Here is an 18,293-nt window from a genome sequence, read left to right as displayed (position 1 = left end):
CCCGCGACCCTCAGATTACGAGTCGAACGCCTTAACCCACCTGGCTATGCTGGGCTCAATTAACGTGCTACTGAATTGTATTCTTTCCAATAAATGATGCTACAGAATTATGTTCTTTCCACAAGTTAATATAAGCCATGGCATCTTTTTAACCAACTGATGAACAACTAATAATGTTATTGACCCTTTCTTTCTAAAATGATCGTTGTCTTAATTCTTTTAATTGTCTCTTATTTGGGAAATTTCTTTTAGTATTGCATTGCTGATTTTTATTGTGCACCAGCAACTACAAGCCTGCTATCCATTACTTCAACAAAGAACCAAAGGGTTATTCGTACTCATGCTACTCCGACTCCACAGTAGCAACTCAAATGAAATGTTAACAAAAAGCGCCCTCTGGATGCTACTTATAATTTTCAAGAACGAAAAAATAAAAATAGTGACAGAAGTATAACTATTGTTAAAAGCAATGAAAAGAGCGAAGCTGGAAAAATGTTCCCAAAATGTTTTGCTTATTTACTGTCTCTCAATATTTCTTTTTATACATACTTTATATCATATAAGCTTTTGATTACTGAAGAGAAGATGTAAACTTAATGAAAACTATTCTTTATTATATAAGTATTTAAACAATTACAGGAATTCAAAGTTAACCTTCTACTGCACATGGTAACAAACTTATCTTTGTTGCTTAATACACATACAAATGCTTTAGTTAGTTGAACACTTTTACTTTGTGGTAATAGTCTAGATAAACAATGGTTTTGTTTGTTTGTTTGTTTTAGAATTTCGCACAAAGCTACTCGAGGGCTATCTGTGCTAGCCGTCCCTAATTTAGCAGTGTAAGACTAGAGTGAAGGCAGCTGGTCATCACCACCAACTCTTGGGCTACTCTTTTACCAAAGAATAGTGGGATTGACCGTCACATTATACACCCCCACGGCTGGGAGGGCGAGCATGTTTAGCGCGACGCGGGCGCGAACCCGATTACGAGTCGCACGCCTTACGCGCTTGGCCATGCCAGGCCATGATAAACAATGGAATAATTATTGTTGGTTTCTTAATTTAACAATGTTACTAAAGGTACTTAACAATATATATATTACAAATTTTGGACTATCTTGAAGAAAAATGTTTGAGTGTTCGAGTTTGGGTCTTTTGTTTTCAATTTGTATATAAAAAAATTATTGTGCAATACAGAAGAATTTAAGTAAAAAACTCAGAGAAAACATTTTCTACCGTATTTTCATAATGCGTACAATAAAGGTTTAATGGGGATTATTCTGAATTAGTTTGTATTTAAGTTTTCCGATCCTTTATATATTAACTTCACTGAATCAAATTTCGTTCATTGTTCCTCATTCTGTATTCTCCAGTGTTACCGTTATTACTAGCAATAGAGAGTCGTTTGGCCCTTGATCTCTCTCTAAATATTTAGACTTTCTCGTCCCACTGTGTCTTAATCACGTTTCCGAGTGAACCTTAACCTTACGTATTTCTGTCACGTTTTTCTCTGGACTTCTTTCTTACTCCACCACTTAACCTTTTCGATCACAATTTAATTACACTCGACTTACCCTTGTTTATAACAAAGGGTATATTTTCCCGATTAAATCAATATGTTTACACATTTCTCGGTTGTATTTTTTGGGGTAGGATTACAAAAATATATAAAACAAAATTTAATACAACAAAAGTTAGTTTTTTTGTCTCTTAATTTATTCTGGTTCTTTTAGTTATTTACAAAGTATTTAGTGTCTGGTGGCAACAGCTGTCCGTGGAATCAATCCCAGTCCAAATGCAGTAATCTTTCTGAAATCTGTTAGTTAGAGGTATGTTAAAAGGTATAACTAGCCCCGCTGTAATAAACATATGTTTTTAAGACTCAGATCGGTTTCGGGCCTGGCATGGCCTAGCGCGTTAAGGCGTGCACTTCGTAAACTGAGGGTCGCGGGTTCGCGCCCGAGTCCCGTCAAAACATGCTCGCCCTCCCAGCCGTGGGGGCGTTACAATGTTACGGTCAATCCCACTTTTCGTTGGTAAAAGAGTAGCCCAAGAGTTGGCGGTGGGTGGTGATGACTAGCTGCCTTCCCTCTAGTCTTACACTGCTAAATTGGGGACGGCTAGCACAGATAGCTCTCGAGTAGCTTTGTGCGAAATTCCAAAACAAACAAACAGATCGGTTTTTGCAACCTTAATCTTGATTTGTTTTCTAATGATAAATGTTTTTCTCTGTCGTTGATTCGCTGCTCAGAGACAGTGTAGGAGGAAGGTGATGCTTGCAGCGCCATCTCAACATAAAAGTCGTCTATAAATATCCAGCGAACAATTCCTCACACACGCTGGGAGCACGTTCTACTGTCACGTCCTCTCCATTGGTTCCTCTAGCAGAGAAGCAAAGTAAGCCGTGCAATTTTTGAAATTTTAATTTTTAACTTTCATTAATTTGAGAATTAAGATAAATTGTTCAAGCAAACATAGAATAGAAGTCAATATTCCAAATAATATACGTTTTAGTATTTAATATTAAATACACGTTTATAATTCAACTAAATATACGTTTATAATTCAAATAAATATATGTTTATAATTCAAATAAGTATACAAGTGTTATATTATCAAAACATATTCAACTTCTTGAATTTCTTGGCGTTTTTTAAACACCAACATCAGTTTGAACGTATAGATAATTTTTGTCATGATATGCTTATTGACACTTTAGGGACGATATGTAATAGCTGAGAAACGCTAAAATAGTGTTCAACACTACACTAGCTTTAATACGCTACCGTTACATTCAGAATTCAAACAACGAAGGAAAAACTATTGCTATTGGTAATTTGTTGTTATGCACAAAACTACACAATAGGATATCTGTGTTCTTTCCACGATTATCGAAATCCAGTTTTCAGCATTATAAATCCTCAAGTTTCACTCTAAGCTATCTAGGAAAGAAGGCAGCACAGTTGCTTCATAATCGAAGTATGAAACCTAAGATAGCCATGTACAAAACACCAAACATTCACTAGATACATCACGTGTTAAACTTATAGTTTCATGTATAACCTTTGTTTATTTTAGATTGCATACCAAAAAAGAACAGATCCACGAAATCCATACTAACGAACTTAAAATGTGATTTCACAAGGCATTGTATTTTAGCTGTGTTTATTTTTCATGTATATACATGATTTATATTATATTATACTTTAGTTACTTAATAAAACACTCTTAAATTCAAACATTTTACAATGTGGAACATTATATGAATTTCATATAAATGACATTCTATGTCTCATATGAGCTAAATGACCAGGCCAGGATTAGGAGAATTGTACCTAACTTATAACTTAATAAAACAAACAACTATCAGCACCCACCGGCTACATGGTTAATAATAATTGAATAGCAGAATTGATACTTACATTTTTATTTCGTGTACATAGATGAGAAGCGAAGATTTTTTTTCTGAGGCATATGGTAGGCTTGAACTTTAGACCAATAGATTATTCCAATAGATAGCCCACTAAATTAACTACTAATCCACTGCACCACTCGATTTCTTAAACACAGGTAGCGTATTCTAAGTTATAAGTATATTGGGTGTGCAGACATTTTTTTGACAGTTCTGCTATATTTGTCACGCTACTTGGACTACGCATTGAGAAACGTGCTGCAACGGGACTCCATTAGTGAACGGAGGAGATGCTTTAACAGGTTCGTGAATAAAAATGTCATTTCTGCGAAGATATTTCAGTGGTGATATGTTAACCATTGTATAATATTTATTTTTGAACTCTTTATATCTAACTTTAACTGAAACCTCGTCTTCTCGAAATATACTTACTATGTTTAACATCATATTATTTGTTTGATGTTGAGTCTCGCCCAGAGCTACTTGAGGTTGTCTGCGAAAGCTGTTCCTGATCCTGAAGTTATATACAAAAAGGATAAATACTACTATAGTCGAACAGTAGGATTTCTCCGTTACTCTTATAACGCACTCACTCCTTCAAAGTGTGAAGCGTGATTTCTTTTCGGCGGTAACCAAGAAACTTCGGATCCACAATCCAGCATTTTATCCACTGCATAGCGTATGGTTTAAGTATGCTACTGAACACTTCTAAATCTTGAACCTAAGATCCCGTATGATTTTAATATACCTACCACAGAAAGTCCAGTACTATACATTAAAATAACTTGTATTCTCTTACGAAGAGGCTAACTGCTGTTCCCACGCACAAATCTATTTCTCCTAGTAATAAAAATGGACAAAGAAAAGAAAAAAATATGCAAAAGTAGGAATATTACCAATCAGAGATCTACCTTCTCGGCAAATCCCAACAATAGGTCTTGTACAGTAATCTGGTTAAATCTTATTTTATTATATTTTTGTTTCACAACAAACAAGTGTCAAACGACAAAATATAATTTAATTGTAACATGTATTGTTGAAATTACATTCTGTAATAAAATAGGTCAAAATACGCCTCGGCTGTTTGCTATTCTAACTTTAACATTGTCTCTAAACTGGAACAGAATGATGAATTTCTGTTTATCAGACACGTTCAGCAAACATATGAACAAAAGTCTGTCACGTGCGACTCACGTAGTTATGCAGGGATACTCGTACTTTGTAATAAGGATATGCCATGACTTTGGCGCTGTAGATGTAAGACGACATTCTGTGACATAATGAACCATATTGGCAAAGAAAGATTATCACTTCTCTATGGGGATCCCAAATCTCCTAAAGAATTAGCCATCACATGTTATAATCCATTCCTGTAACCACAGTTGGTAAGTTGTCACACAAAATAAATACTAACGAGTTGGACGCATCCCAATAAACTGTACGCGGTATAGTTCACCAAGATCTTGTTATTGTGAAGGAATATAACTACGAGCTGATCCCTCCACACACACACACACACATATGTAAATATATACTGGTGACAGAAAGACAAACACGGGGCTGGCCCTGTGGTAGAGCCCTTGATTTCGTAGCTTGAGACCCGGATTCAAATGTTTACGATATCACAAAAATATTCTCCACACTTCAAGCTGAGTTATAAGAGTAACAGTCATTCTCTTAGTGAAGGTGTTTCGTACGGGTGCTGCTGACTGGCTGTCTTCTCTGTGATTAGTAGTTCAAGAATAAGGATGATGGTAGTTTTGACATAGATTCAAATTACAAACATAAATAACGGCAGAAAGACAAACTAATGAAGTATTTTCAAAAATTACACTACAAATAAGAAAAGTAAGTTTTTTACAACGTAGAACGAAGCTTAAGTGTGTTTGAACAAAAGCAACAAGAAAAACGAGATTTAATACTAACCACGAGACGAAAATATCTTTCAACATGTTTCGGGGAATTTAAGGACAGACAGACTTTACAGTTGCTGCAGATTTCACACATAAATGGAAATTTAAGCTTCAAAAAGGGTGCAGAAAAGTAAAGATGAACTCTGTAGTTATTACCATGACAATGTAGTAGCGTTAATTATACAAAATGAATATCCTGCACGTAGGGTGAAGGAAACGAGAAATTACTGCTACATCAGAATAAAACATCAAGTCACACGTGTAAGTCTACAACATTACTAGTATGAATCATGAACAATGATACCTAACTGCACACCCATGAACTCTTCTGAACATCCTCATACACAGAAGAATCTGTGGAAAATTTGTCAAGGTGAGTGACTTAAAGATGACCTCTCCTTCCTCAACAGTAGGTTGACTAGATAAAAGACGCGATATCATACAACAGTATGTCATCTTTGTCATTAGACTCAACACAGCTGACAATTAAAGAAATAGTTCCAAGATCACTTATAAAGTATAGTTAACCATTCATAGGATAGTTACTGAATGTATTAAAAAGTATAACTAACCATTCACAGGATAGATTTACTGAATACATTGTAAAGTATAACTACCTATTCACAGGACAGAGTTATTAAATATATTGCAAAGTATAACAACCTATTCATAGGACAGAGTTATTAAATATATTGTAAAATATAACTATCCATCCATAGGATAGTTTCTGAATACATTGTAAAGAATAACTACCCATTCATAGGATAGAGTTACTGAATACATTGCAAAGTATAACTACCCATCCATAGGATAGAGTTATTAAATATATTGTAAAATATAACTATCCATCCATAGGATAGTTACTGAATACATTGTAAAGTATAACTACTCTCCATAGGATAGTTACTGAATACATTGTAAAGTATAACTACTCTCCATAGAATAGAGTTACTGAATACATTTGTAAAGTATAACTATCCATCCATAGGATAGAGTTACTGAATACGTTGTTAAGTATAACTAACTGGGATATGTTTCTAAAATGAACTTAAGGTTTGTTAGTGAGAGTAAAACAGGTTAGGTTACGTTGATAAAGGATAGTTATTGATATTTAAACAAGTACTTTAACAACAGAACGTAAAACTGTTTATCCTAACTTTACGAGCCTAAGCCTTACTTTGATCCGCAAGGTATGATACTTATCTTTTCTCCATACAAACAGCTTTATTTAAACTACAGATCACTTAGTTTTACTCTGTGTAGAAGTCTTAATTAATCTAAAATATAGTTGTCCTGATGCACACAGTCTTATGTTATCTGCAGGTTATTTGTCTTATTTATATAGAATAGTTAGGAATGTTTGTTTAACAAATTTATTACCATTAAAGTAATCAAAACGGAAGTTTAAAGCTATACTTGGTAAACGCTTCTGACCTTAGAAATTTAAAACCATTTGTCTTTACAAAAAACACGATAAAAACATTTTTCTCTGTAATTATTATATACCCAAACAGTAATGATAAATCTGTGATATATTTGTTGGTTTGTGGGCTGAATATTCAGTGACTGGTGACATTACTTCTAAACACATAAATATCAATTTAAAGTAAATATAAGCAAAATACACGTGTTTCTTTATATTTATTTAATAAGTTTGTTAAGCGTATTCGTTTCGTTGTTTTAAAACACAAACCAGAGCAACGGGCCTACTACAGGGAGCAAGTTCCGAATCTTAGCACTAGAAACTCTCAAGTTTACCTCTGAGCCACCAGAGGGATGGTTTCTCATTTCTCTCGATATTTTTTGTTTCTTATTCTTCTTCGTTCACACAGAAAAATAACGTAAAATGAGAAAGGAGACTCAGATTCATATACTTATAATTCTAACTATTTTGAAACCGTTATAGAACGTAAAAATAAAAGTTTCAGCAGGAGCTCATAATTTTCCCAAACGTACATTTACGCAGGCATAAAGAAATAATCCCAATAACTAATTCGACTTCACTACAAATTAGAAGTGCCACATGTATTTTGCTGATACAAGTAAACAACAAACAACAAATGCAATAACGAAGAGACAAGAGAACAGACATGCAGTACAACAGTCCTTGTGTCAACAGTTTCTTAAAGATTGGGGAGGGATACAGAAGCACGTGTCTCTTCTAATAAACCGTGGAAGAATTCGTTTGAATTTTATTATCGCCTTTTTGATTCCATAAAATCACAAGCGCGGCCTTCTGAGACAACAGTTTGTGCACGAGCCCTAAATCAAATTTGAAATCGCTATTACACGCACCAGAGTACATCGCAAGGTCATAAAATTTAATCATTCTTTCTTTCATTATTTTACTTTTTTATTATTTCCTGATGGCCCACATTTGTTAAAATTAATTGTATTTGTAAAATCGAAACAGTTTTCGTCAACTATTAATTAAAACAAGCTACCAACCTAAATTGGAACTAAAAATTGACCCGCAAAGTGATGTAGCTAATTTAATACACCAGTCTAAATCCGGGAATGTAGAATGTCATAGGATAAAAACATATAATTTTGTTTTTTGTTTTTGAATTTCGCGCAAAGCTACACGAGAACTATTTGCCCTAGCCGTCCCTAGTTTAGCAGTGTAAAACTAGAGGAAAGGCACCTAGTCATCACCACTCACCGCCAACTCTTGAGCAACTCTTTTACCAACGAATAGTGGATTGACAGTCACATTATAATGCTCCCACGGCTGAAAGGGCAAGCATGTTTGGTGTGACGGAGATTCGAACCTGCGACCCTCAGATTACGAGTCGAACGCCTAAACACACCTGGCCAGTGGCACAGTGGTACGTCTGTGAACTTACACACTAAAAACCGGGTTTTGATACCCGTGGTGGGCAGAGCACAGATAGCCCATTGAGTAGCTTTATGCTTAATTCTAAACAAACAACTGACTTAGTCCTTAGACTGTCCCACGTATAATTAATAGGTTATAAGCTTCGTAATATTTTAGAAATGAGATTTATATATTTAAGGTGAAGCTATTACTTGTTCGTGACCTTTCGTTGATTTTAATTAATATTGCAGCTCAGCAGTGGTGGCGCCAGTACCAGAAACTTGGGGGAAGGGGCAATTTTAAGGGGCAAAACAAGATATTCTATATTCACGTGTAGTTTTAAAAGGACTCATTATTCCCCAAAAATTTTAGTGTGATAAATTACATTGAGCCAACATTGGATTTTAAAACATGCTTTGAATTGAGTTTCGAAGTCCCTAAGTGTTGACGGTCCTTGGAACGGTTGAGAAGGTTTTTGACAATTCTAGTATATCTAGACATTTTTTTATGGGGTGAGGGATAACAGGTTTCTTTAAAAGTGATTGGTGAATAATGTTATTTCGAGTATTATTTAAATAAATAATCAATTGCTTAATGCAATAGTACCATTACTATAAAATTTAGGGTTAAATGGAAAATCTATTACTCTAGGATATATCTAGTTAACTTCTAGCATACAAGACAAAAAACAACATCTCGTGAAGTGGTAGTGCTCGTGAGGACGTAATTTCTTATTATATACACGACATTTGCTCTATATGTGTACAATTAAATTGTATGGAGCAAAGAAAAATGTGGCAGGGCAAATGTTCCCTTACCTCTTTGTAGCACCGCCAGTGAAGCTTGGTGATTGTGATACACCTGGTGTATTAAGTCCAATATGAATAATAGAAAATTAAAGCACACATTAATCTGACTAAAGATAATTTCCCCGAAATAATTAACCTGAAATCTTTGAGCTCATTTTATTTTTTAAACCTGCTGATAAAAAAAGAAAGAAACAACAACCTAATAAGGTTTTTAGGGAGGTGAAATATTGTAGTTACATCATATAACAAGGATTTGGAAATCTTCCACTGTTGGATGAGCTCAGTGCTCACTGTGCAGAAGGTTAATTTGATTCTAACTCTTTCTTTTTTTACCTCACCAGTTTTTTTTCTGATCTTCCAAGATATTTAAACCATACATTTCTGTCCGTATTGTACCTTAATACGTTAAATCCTTCACATCTATAGATATGGAATATGTACATTCCACTTAATCTCAAACATACTTTAAACCAAATACATAGATAGATGTTGAACATGAAACTGACTTTTTCAAAAATCATAAATTTTCAGAAGGGATAGTTTTGTTCATATAAACTAAGACTGAAAATGGCTGTTAGATAAAAAAGAAACGCATATTTTTTTTAGTTTATACACTTAAAACAACCAAATAACTGGGAATGAAACGAAGATGTGCAAATATATACATTAAAACTAGAATCTCATGAAATATAAATGAAGTTAAAGTATGTAATGTGAAGATGTAAAAATCAATGAAAGCAAACCATATAATAAAATAAATAATAGATGTACAAAATTAGTTATGTATCATAACTATAACAAAAACAAAATAAATTATAAAAATGTCACATGAACATCTTAACGGGAAAGTAAAGCTTAACGTATAATAAATGGTATAAATTTAAATAATATAGTTATAATACAGTTATAAAATAAATTATGTTAAACCTTGTAATATGACCACAATGATTATAAATGTTATTTGAACATGTCAGGATTGTATTAAACAAAGATGAAATCAGAAAATGTTACATGACTGTACCGAGAAAAGGTGACATTAGACAAAACAACATGACTGTATATCAGTTCTTAGTTCAGAGCATTTGTACTGAGCAAAGATGAAATTACACCACATGAAACGACTGTATTATTTAAATAAAGATGGAGTCTTAGCATGTGACACGACTTCATTGAACAACGAAGAAATATTGTCATGTGTCATGACTATACTAAACAAGGATGAAATCTTACCATGCGACACGATTATACTAAACAATGATGGAATATTACTAGGTGACAAGACTGTACTAAAGAATAATGGAATATTACCAGGTGACAAGACTGTACTAAACAACGATGGAATCTTAGCATCTGACAAGACCGTATTGAGCAGATAAAACTACGTGATCGTATATCAGTTTTTAGTTGTTGTTTTGTACGCTGAAAATGTGTTTTAGAACCTTAAATTTCTTATGTTTGTTGTGATAAAAAAACAAGGTTTTTTCAAGATTATTTCATTTGAAGTAGACAAATAAAATAATTGTTTTAAAAATGATAATATATAATTTATTCTACTGCTTGTGTGTTTTTACTCAGATAAGAATGAACATTTTGCTGTCGAGCATCTGCGTCTGCGCAGCTGTCGCTTCACTAGTCGCTGCTCATCCCAGCCAACACTTGATTCAAACTCGATCTCAGAGGTTATGTGGCTCTGAGCTTTCTCAAGCACTTTCCATAGTGTGTGGCGGCTTCTATTACCTTCCTTCTCTTAAGAGGTCCGACAGGGAACTATTTGACACCGAACTGGGAACAGGTAAAAACAAAAACATATCAGCTGTAGCCAGGACATACAATTTAAAATAAGCTGAGGTCTAGTACTATAAAATTCCGATTTTTCCAATATGGTTTATAATACTTGAAGTTTTGAATACCGGTGTCAATGATCGAGTTAGTTATAAATGACATGTACTACTTACTTTAGCGAGTGAAAATCACTATTTGAAATATAGGTATAAAGTTATCTATAGAGTATACTGAAACTAATAAACAATAAGTGATAGAAACTAAATTCATTGTGAACTAACTTATTAGAAATTTCACATTTTATATAGTTTACAGGATACTTAAGAATTGAACGAGCGACTTGCAAAACGTCGTCCAGTTTATTAACTACGTAAGAACTTTGTCTACATAATTTTTGAAGTTTTTTGCTGATATTTATTTTCCAAATTAGATTTTGACATGCATATTCTAAATGTTTATTTATTCCGATAGTTTTGAATATTTAGTTTTAGGTTATTTGACGAAAATCATGTGATTTAAGTTAATTTCTTTTTAAAAATTCGGAGCATATATAAAGTATGAACAAGACTCATGTACATTTTCGACTAGTTCCCTGGTGGCGACTGATGAAAGCTCTACAGTTTCCCTCTGACATGGGATACCTCGACGGCCATATAGCCACGTCTCTATTCCACAAGCGAGACAGTTTATCTCGACAGACTCGTGGTGTTTCCGACGAATGCTGCACGAAAAGCTGTACAATAAATGAGTTAATGTCGTACTGTGGTTCTACTGGAAATAAATAAATATTTCTGGCTTCACTCAAAAGAAAACAAAAAAGATTGTTACTGTAGTTTATTTCTTTTTTCTCGAAGTCGTTGTTTTGTGGAATTCTGAGCATAAACCAAAGGTTATTATTTGAAGTTTAAGTTTTATTTCTGACTTGTAAAGTTTATAAGTTTCGCTTTATACACAACTCGACTATGTCTTCAGGGGCGAGAAGATAGAAAATGATTGAGTGCAGAAAGAGTCATATATGTTTCTGTGATGAGAAATAAATGAATTATTACCAAAGAAAATGTCTTGGTTTCAATATATCGTTTGTCCTCACAATTTACTACCTTGTGACTAACAAACATATTTGACAACCATAACTCTATAACTGTATTCTTGAACCACAAATACTGAACACGTAGCTGTGTTAAGGCCTGGCATGGCCGGGTGGTTAAGATGCTCGACTCGTAATCCGAGGTTCGAGGTTTGGAATCACCGTCACACTGAAAATGCTCGCCCTTTCAGCCTTGGGGTATTATAGTGTGACGGTCAATCCCACTATTCGTTGGCCCAAGGGTTGACGGTGGGTAGTGATGACTAGCTGCTTTCTCTTTAGTCTTACACTGATTAATTAGGGACGGCTAGCGCAGATAGCCCTCGTGTGGCTTTGAGAGAAATTAAATAAACAACATCAAACATTATGTTAATCACAGTTCATGCCTCTAAAGGTTATGTTTATTTGATTACGTTTGTCTATTCATCAGCGACAAACTAGCGTGTGTTCAGTTGGATAAAACTCCATTTAATACGCTTGATCAAATTTCTCTTCCATTTCACCTTACAGGTTATCACAACTCAACTGCTGTTTACAGTTAAAATTGTCTTTTTTTCAATTTTATGGATGTCTTACATACGCGGTACAGAACTGGTTATTACTATACGTGTAATTAATTGGTTGTTCCGGTGGATAAACTGAATTATTTCATTTCGACATGTAAGATATGGGCTTTGTTTTTTATACTGGTCCCATTATCTATACTCAATAACAAAGTTGCTTTGGTTTGTCCATATCTTATGCAAACTTACAAATGAAATGAATCCATGTCAAACATTTTCTTTGGAATTTCTGCCCTTGAATAAACCACTAAAATAAATGGAATAAAATACTTTACAAGTCATCTTTCGGTTTATACTCATTGACTTGTCCACAGCTAAAGGTGTGTCTGTAACATAATATGTGTGTTTTCCTGACATCTGAGCACGAAGGTTTGCGTTTAAAATATTTGACAATCTGTATTTCCTTAACAACTGTAACCAGTGGCCTTTCTTAACAAACTTCACAATCTAGCTTTAGGTGCACATGTACCGTGACACATGTTTTTTCTTAGCAACTCTGGCCAAAATTTCTCTTTAACATACTTAGCAATTTGGCTTAAGATGCACCTATAACTTAATATATATATTTTCCTAACAACTGTGACCAACGACCTTTATTTAACACACTTGGTAACTCGACTATAAATTCTATGAATCACAAAGCACTGTTAAATATCCTAAAGACAGACAGTTGCAAATATTTGTTTAACACGCTTTCTTTTTTATGAAAACGTGTCCATTTTGTTGGTAATTTTAACGGTAGTTTTGCAAAGTATAATATTTCAAACGATTAATAAAATATCTAATGAAATTCACTGGCTTAAAGAAATCATAGAAGTTTCGAAACATATTATAAATCATTTGAATTAAAATACCATCATCAGTCGTTTAAAAAATTCCAAAATGTTTTAAAACTAAATATTTATTTCATTTGATAAGTTTGTACAAAATAGTTAGTTATTTGTTATGAGTTGATGTACAAGTCCCCGAAGTCAGTCCGAAACATGCACGTGGCAGGACTTTTGATGAACTATTAGAATCAGTTTATTTGGTCAAAGACCATTCAAATTTTCTTTTGCAGCGAAAATTATCCACGGTATCTAAAATCTCTTATAACGATACTATGGTTCTAGCTTATCGGAAGTTTAGCCTACATTTCTGTAAATCCTTTGTATAATGTCTAGGAAGTAACCTACGAGTAAGTTTAGCGTTTGTTTAGTAAAATATATTTATAAGCTTGGAGTAATATTTTAAAGCAATAGAGTAAGGAAAGCTTCACTGGTTAAAGTCTCACTTCATATTGGTAGTAATTATGTACTCTTCTTACCTCTCACTTACACTTTGTCCTCAGCTGCGCACGTTGTGGTAAAGTTACCACCTTCTGTAATATTACTCTCGCTACATGAGTAATGAGTTGAGCGTCGTGTTTATCCCGATCTTGGTATTGTATTTCCTTTTATTCTAATAGGTAGCCACCTAGTGGTGAATCCCATGTACTTATTTACTCAACAAAGTCACGAAACTTTCATATATACAAATTACTGAGAACTGTTACTATTACTTTTGCCATTAACTAATTTACATCTCTCTCTCGAAGTGGTATTTTGTTCAATTCACAACAAAATAGTCTAAAGTGTATTTGTATGTTACTTATTTCATGGCCCTGCATGTATATATGGTTAAGGCGTTCGACTCGTAATCCGATGGTCACGGGTTTGAATCCCCGTCACACCAAACATCCTCGCTCTTTCAGAAATGGGGGCATTATAATGTTATGGTCAATCCCACTATTCTTTGGTAAAAGAGTAGCCCAAGAGTTAGCGGTTGATGGTGGTGACTAGTTGTCTTCCCTCTAGTCCTAAACTGCTAAATTAGGGACGGCTATCGCAAATAGCCCTCGTGTAGCTTTGTGCGAAATTCAAAAACAAAACAAACAGTTTATTTCATTTTCGTATTTTTATTAAAGCGAATTTTAAACATTTTGACAATTTTATTTTGAAATCATTTCCAAATATTTAATCACAATTACATGCTTCACGAAATCATTTCCAAATATTTAATCACATTTACATGCTTCACGAAATCATTTCCAAATATTTAATCACATTTATATGTTTCACGAAATCGTTTCCAAATATTTAATCACATTTACATGTTTCACGCCTTTCGTAAAAAAAAAGTTTGATCAATACCAGTTATTTCCACTTATTTCATTTGACTTCTTTCGTTTTTATCATCACCTCACAACTCTAATTATACATTATTGTTTCTTTTCTTCTCCAATAGCACAGCGGAATGTCTGCAGACTTATAACACTGGAAATAGGGCTTGATACCTGTGGTAAGCACACCACTCCTTGTGCTAAAGACAATAATTTTTCCCCATAATAACTCTTGCCCCCTCCAATGATACAGCGGAATGTCTGCAGACTTGTAACACTAGAAATAGGGCTTGATGCCTGTGGTAGGCACACCACTCATTGTACTAAAGAGAATAATTTTTTCCCCAGAATTACTCTTGCCCCCTTCAATGATACAGCGGAATGTCTGCAGATTTGTAACACTAGAAATAGGGCTTGATAATTGTGGTAGGCACACCACTCATTGTACTAAAGAGAATAAATTTTTTTCCCAGAATTACTCTTGCCCCCCAATGATACAGCAAAATGTCTGCAGACTTGTAACACTGGAAATAGGGCTTGATGCCTGTGGTAGACACACCACTCCTTGTGCTAAACACAATAGTTTTCTCCCAGAATAACTGTTGCCCCTCCAATGATACAGCGGAATGTCTGCAGATTTGTAACACCAGAAATAGGGCTTGATAATTGTGATAGGCACACCACTCATTGTGCTAAAGAGAATAATTTTTTCCCAGAATTACTCTTGCCCCCTTCAATGATACAGCAAAATGTCTGCAGACTTGTAACACTGGAAATAGGGCTTGATGCCTGTGGTAGACACACCATTCCTTGTGCTAAAGACAATAGTTTTCTCACAGAATAACTCTTGCCCCCTCCAATGATACAGCGGAATGTCTACAGACTTATAACACTGAAAATAGGGTTTCGATACCAATGGTGATCAGAACACAGACAGACAGCCCACTGAGCAGCTTCGTGTCCAACTACAAACAAACCAATAAATTGTTCCACTCTTTACCTTTCACTTTCTTTCTCAAGTCATTGTTTTATCCTGTTGTTAAATTACCACATCTTAGTTTATAACATCAAATTTGTTTTCTTTAAATTGTTTTTTTTTATATTTTGAAATGTTATTTTTTCCTATCTCTTCTTTACTATAGTTGTAATAATTATGGTACTTAATTTATTTACGATACTCAAATATATTTATATATTGGAAATAATATTTCAATAAAACATCTTTCATTTTTAATATTTCTTTAATGTAAATAAGTAACTACGCATTGGTCAAACTTTCTCACGTTACTAAGTGCCTTTTAAAAGAGTCAAGTGTGGCACAGTGGCTGAAATGTCGAATTATGGATCTGTGGGTCCAACGCCTCCATCTCGTTACCATGCAAAAAAAAATATGGTTCACACTTTGGAATCGTGAGTGCGTTATAAGGGTGACGGTAAACATCCCATTATTTGGTCTAACAATAATATCCTTAGAGCTGCCAGCGTGTGCTATTGACCAGCTGCCTTCCTTCTTGTCTATCAGTTCGAAACTAAGAACAGCAAGCGCAGATAATCTTTGCTTAGCTTTACTGAAATATCCTGAAACAAATAGTGCCCTCAGCTCCATGTGCCACATACGTAAGAATATGTGTTCCTGTCTAATGTAACAGTCTATTTTATATATCTATAATCCAGTATATTTCTCATAAATGTTATTGTTCTTTCTTATTAAGCACAAAGCTACAAAAATGACTATTTGTACTCTGCCCACCACAGGTATAGAAACGCGATTGCTAGGGGCATAAGTCAGCAGACATACCATTGTGTTACCCAGGAGCAATTGTCATAAAAATGTATCTCAAGACGACTGGTATGGTGTTAAAACGTTTCATTAAAATAAAGTAGAGAACAAAGTTTCAACCTTTTTAGGTTAACAAACTCTCTCTATGTGGGTTTCTCGTCATCACAACTTGTCATAAAACATTAGTATTATGCTTATTATATTTCTAACACCACACTCTACAAATAACAGATGTGGAAAACATAGCGTTGAAATACTATTATACCATGTTCTTCTTCAAAAACCTTTAAGAGACTGAATAACAGATGCAGCGTTTAAACATATGATAAGTTTTGTATTAATACCTTATAACAAATCTAATTAATTATAATCATGCTTCGCTAGCTTATAAGAGACGTTCACGACATAAAAATGTTTATATTTCTAGCATGAGATCTTTAATTTTGTCTTTTCTTTTCCAACCCCATATTTTTATACCACAGCGATCACTGACATAACCAACCTGTTTAATACGTGTATCTTTCATTTCACTGTTACATACAGAACAGTTTGCACCTGTGCTTGTACTTGTTTTAGTGCAAACCCAGTATTCTAGAAACTGATACTTCTTTTACCACTTCAGTATTTGTTCTTTCATTAGAATTAAAAACCATCATCTTCAACATATCTAAATTAAGAATTATTTTGTTTTTGTAAACATTTGTCCTGTTATTTCAGCTCATTCCTCGTTTCTCCTAGATCTTCCACAAATATTTAAACATCATATAACGTTTCTATTTATTATGTCTGCATAATTCAAACAAAATATTTTCAATTTTATCATCATACTTTCTCCCATTTTATTCATTCATCAAGCTATCCTCCATATCATATAAGTAAATTGAAACCAATACTGGACTTCAATAACATCCTTCTCAACATCCTATAAAAATACACTATTTGAGGGGGTCTGTGTTTTTCAGTATATTTTCTTTCTTCTAAAATTGTACTTTATCATATCTCATTGGAACTATATTCTTACACGACAACAATAATATATAGGTGACAAAACCAACAACAGATTTAAATATGTCTCTAACATGAAAATGTACAAATATTCTGCCACGGAGTTTAGTTGATGACAATATAATTTTCTTGTTTGTGAGGTAATTAACTAATAATGTTTTGTTGCTGTTTTTACGTATTAAACTGCAAAATGTGAGGATCAGTAAAATTTTTAAAACAGTCACGCGACAGACTTATAATGAAATTTAATACAAAAAGTATTCAGGTTCAAATGAACAGTTCATCTATAATTGGCCTGGCATGGCCAAGCGCGTAAGGCGTGCGACTCGTAATCCGAGGGTTGCGGGTTCGCGCCCGCGTCACGCTAAACATGCTCGCCCTCCCAGCCGTGGGGGCGTATAATGTGACGATCAATCCCACTATTCGTTGGTAAAAGAATAGCCAAAGAGTTGGCGGTTGGTGGTGATGACTAGCTGCCTTCCCTCTAGTCTTACACCACTAAATTAGGGACGGCTAGCACAGATAGCCCTCGAGTAGCTTTGTGCGAACTTCCAAAAACAAATCATCTATAATTATAAAAGGGCGTGTCTGTGTGTGACCGTTATAGCTCCAAGGGGAAATAACTTAGAAATTTGAAATTTTGCACCCACACTAAGTGGTCCCAGAGGGTGTGCACTTGGATATTATTACTTACCCAGGTGCGCACGCACCTTTTTAACGAGGCAAGGTAACGAAAAACCACATAAAACAAAGTGGTCCCCTATATTACAAATAGAAATCACAGACAGACACACATGTTCATTTATTATTATATTTAACGCAATGATAAAGTTCTTTTATGATAAATAATTCTTAATATACTGTACTTTCTTTACGACTTTTTTATATTTATGCGAAATAAATATGTTTAAAATGTTTGTGTCTGTTCTTCTATACTAAAATAAGTTCAGAATCAACACACTCACATAGTCATCTAGAACA

The 18,293-nt window shown here is 34.2% G+C and overlaps 1 protein-coding gene across 1 annotated transcript; it reads left to right on the top strand.

The window, feature by feature from the left end:
* The first annotated feature begins 2,258 nt into the window (after nt 1-2,258).
* Nucleotides 2,259-11,795, top strand: LOC143239798 (insulin-2-like). The gene is made up of 3 exons (XM_076481315.1): nt 2,259-2,400; nt 10,531-10,747; nt 11,326-11,795. The coding sequence occupies exons 2-3, from the start codon at nt 10,537-10,539 to the stop codon at nt 11,520-11,522; spliced, it is 408 nt and encodes a 135-aa protein (XP_076337430.1). The 5' UTR covers nt 2,259-2,400; nt 10,531-10,536; the 3' UTR covers nt 11,523-11,795.
* Nucleotides 11,796-18,293: the final 6,498 nt, after the last annotated feature.

This window comes from Tachypleus tridentatus, chromosome 13, assembly GCF_004210375.1.
Source record: "Tachypleus tridentatus isolate NWPU-2018 chromosome 13, ASM421037v1, whole genome shotgun sequence".
NCBI classification, from domain to species: Eukaryota; Metazoa; Arthropoda; class Merostomata; order Xiphosura; family Limulidae; genus Tachypleus; species Tachypleus tridentatus.
The sequence above is the reverse complement of the archived record's forward strand: the minus strand, read 5'-3'. Positions and strand labels throughout refer to the sequence as shown.

Bases quoted from the DNA above. Each gene is read 5' to 3' on its own strand.
- LOC143239798 (XM_076481315.1), top strand. From the start codon at position 10,537: ATGAACATTTTGCTGTCGAGCATCTGCGTCTGCGCAGCTGTCGCTTCA. The intron at 10,748-11,325 runs GTAAAAACAAAA...ATTTTCGACTAG, and splicing joins TGACACCGAACTGGGAACAG to TTCCCTGGTGGCGACTGATG.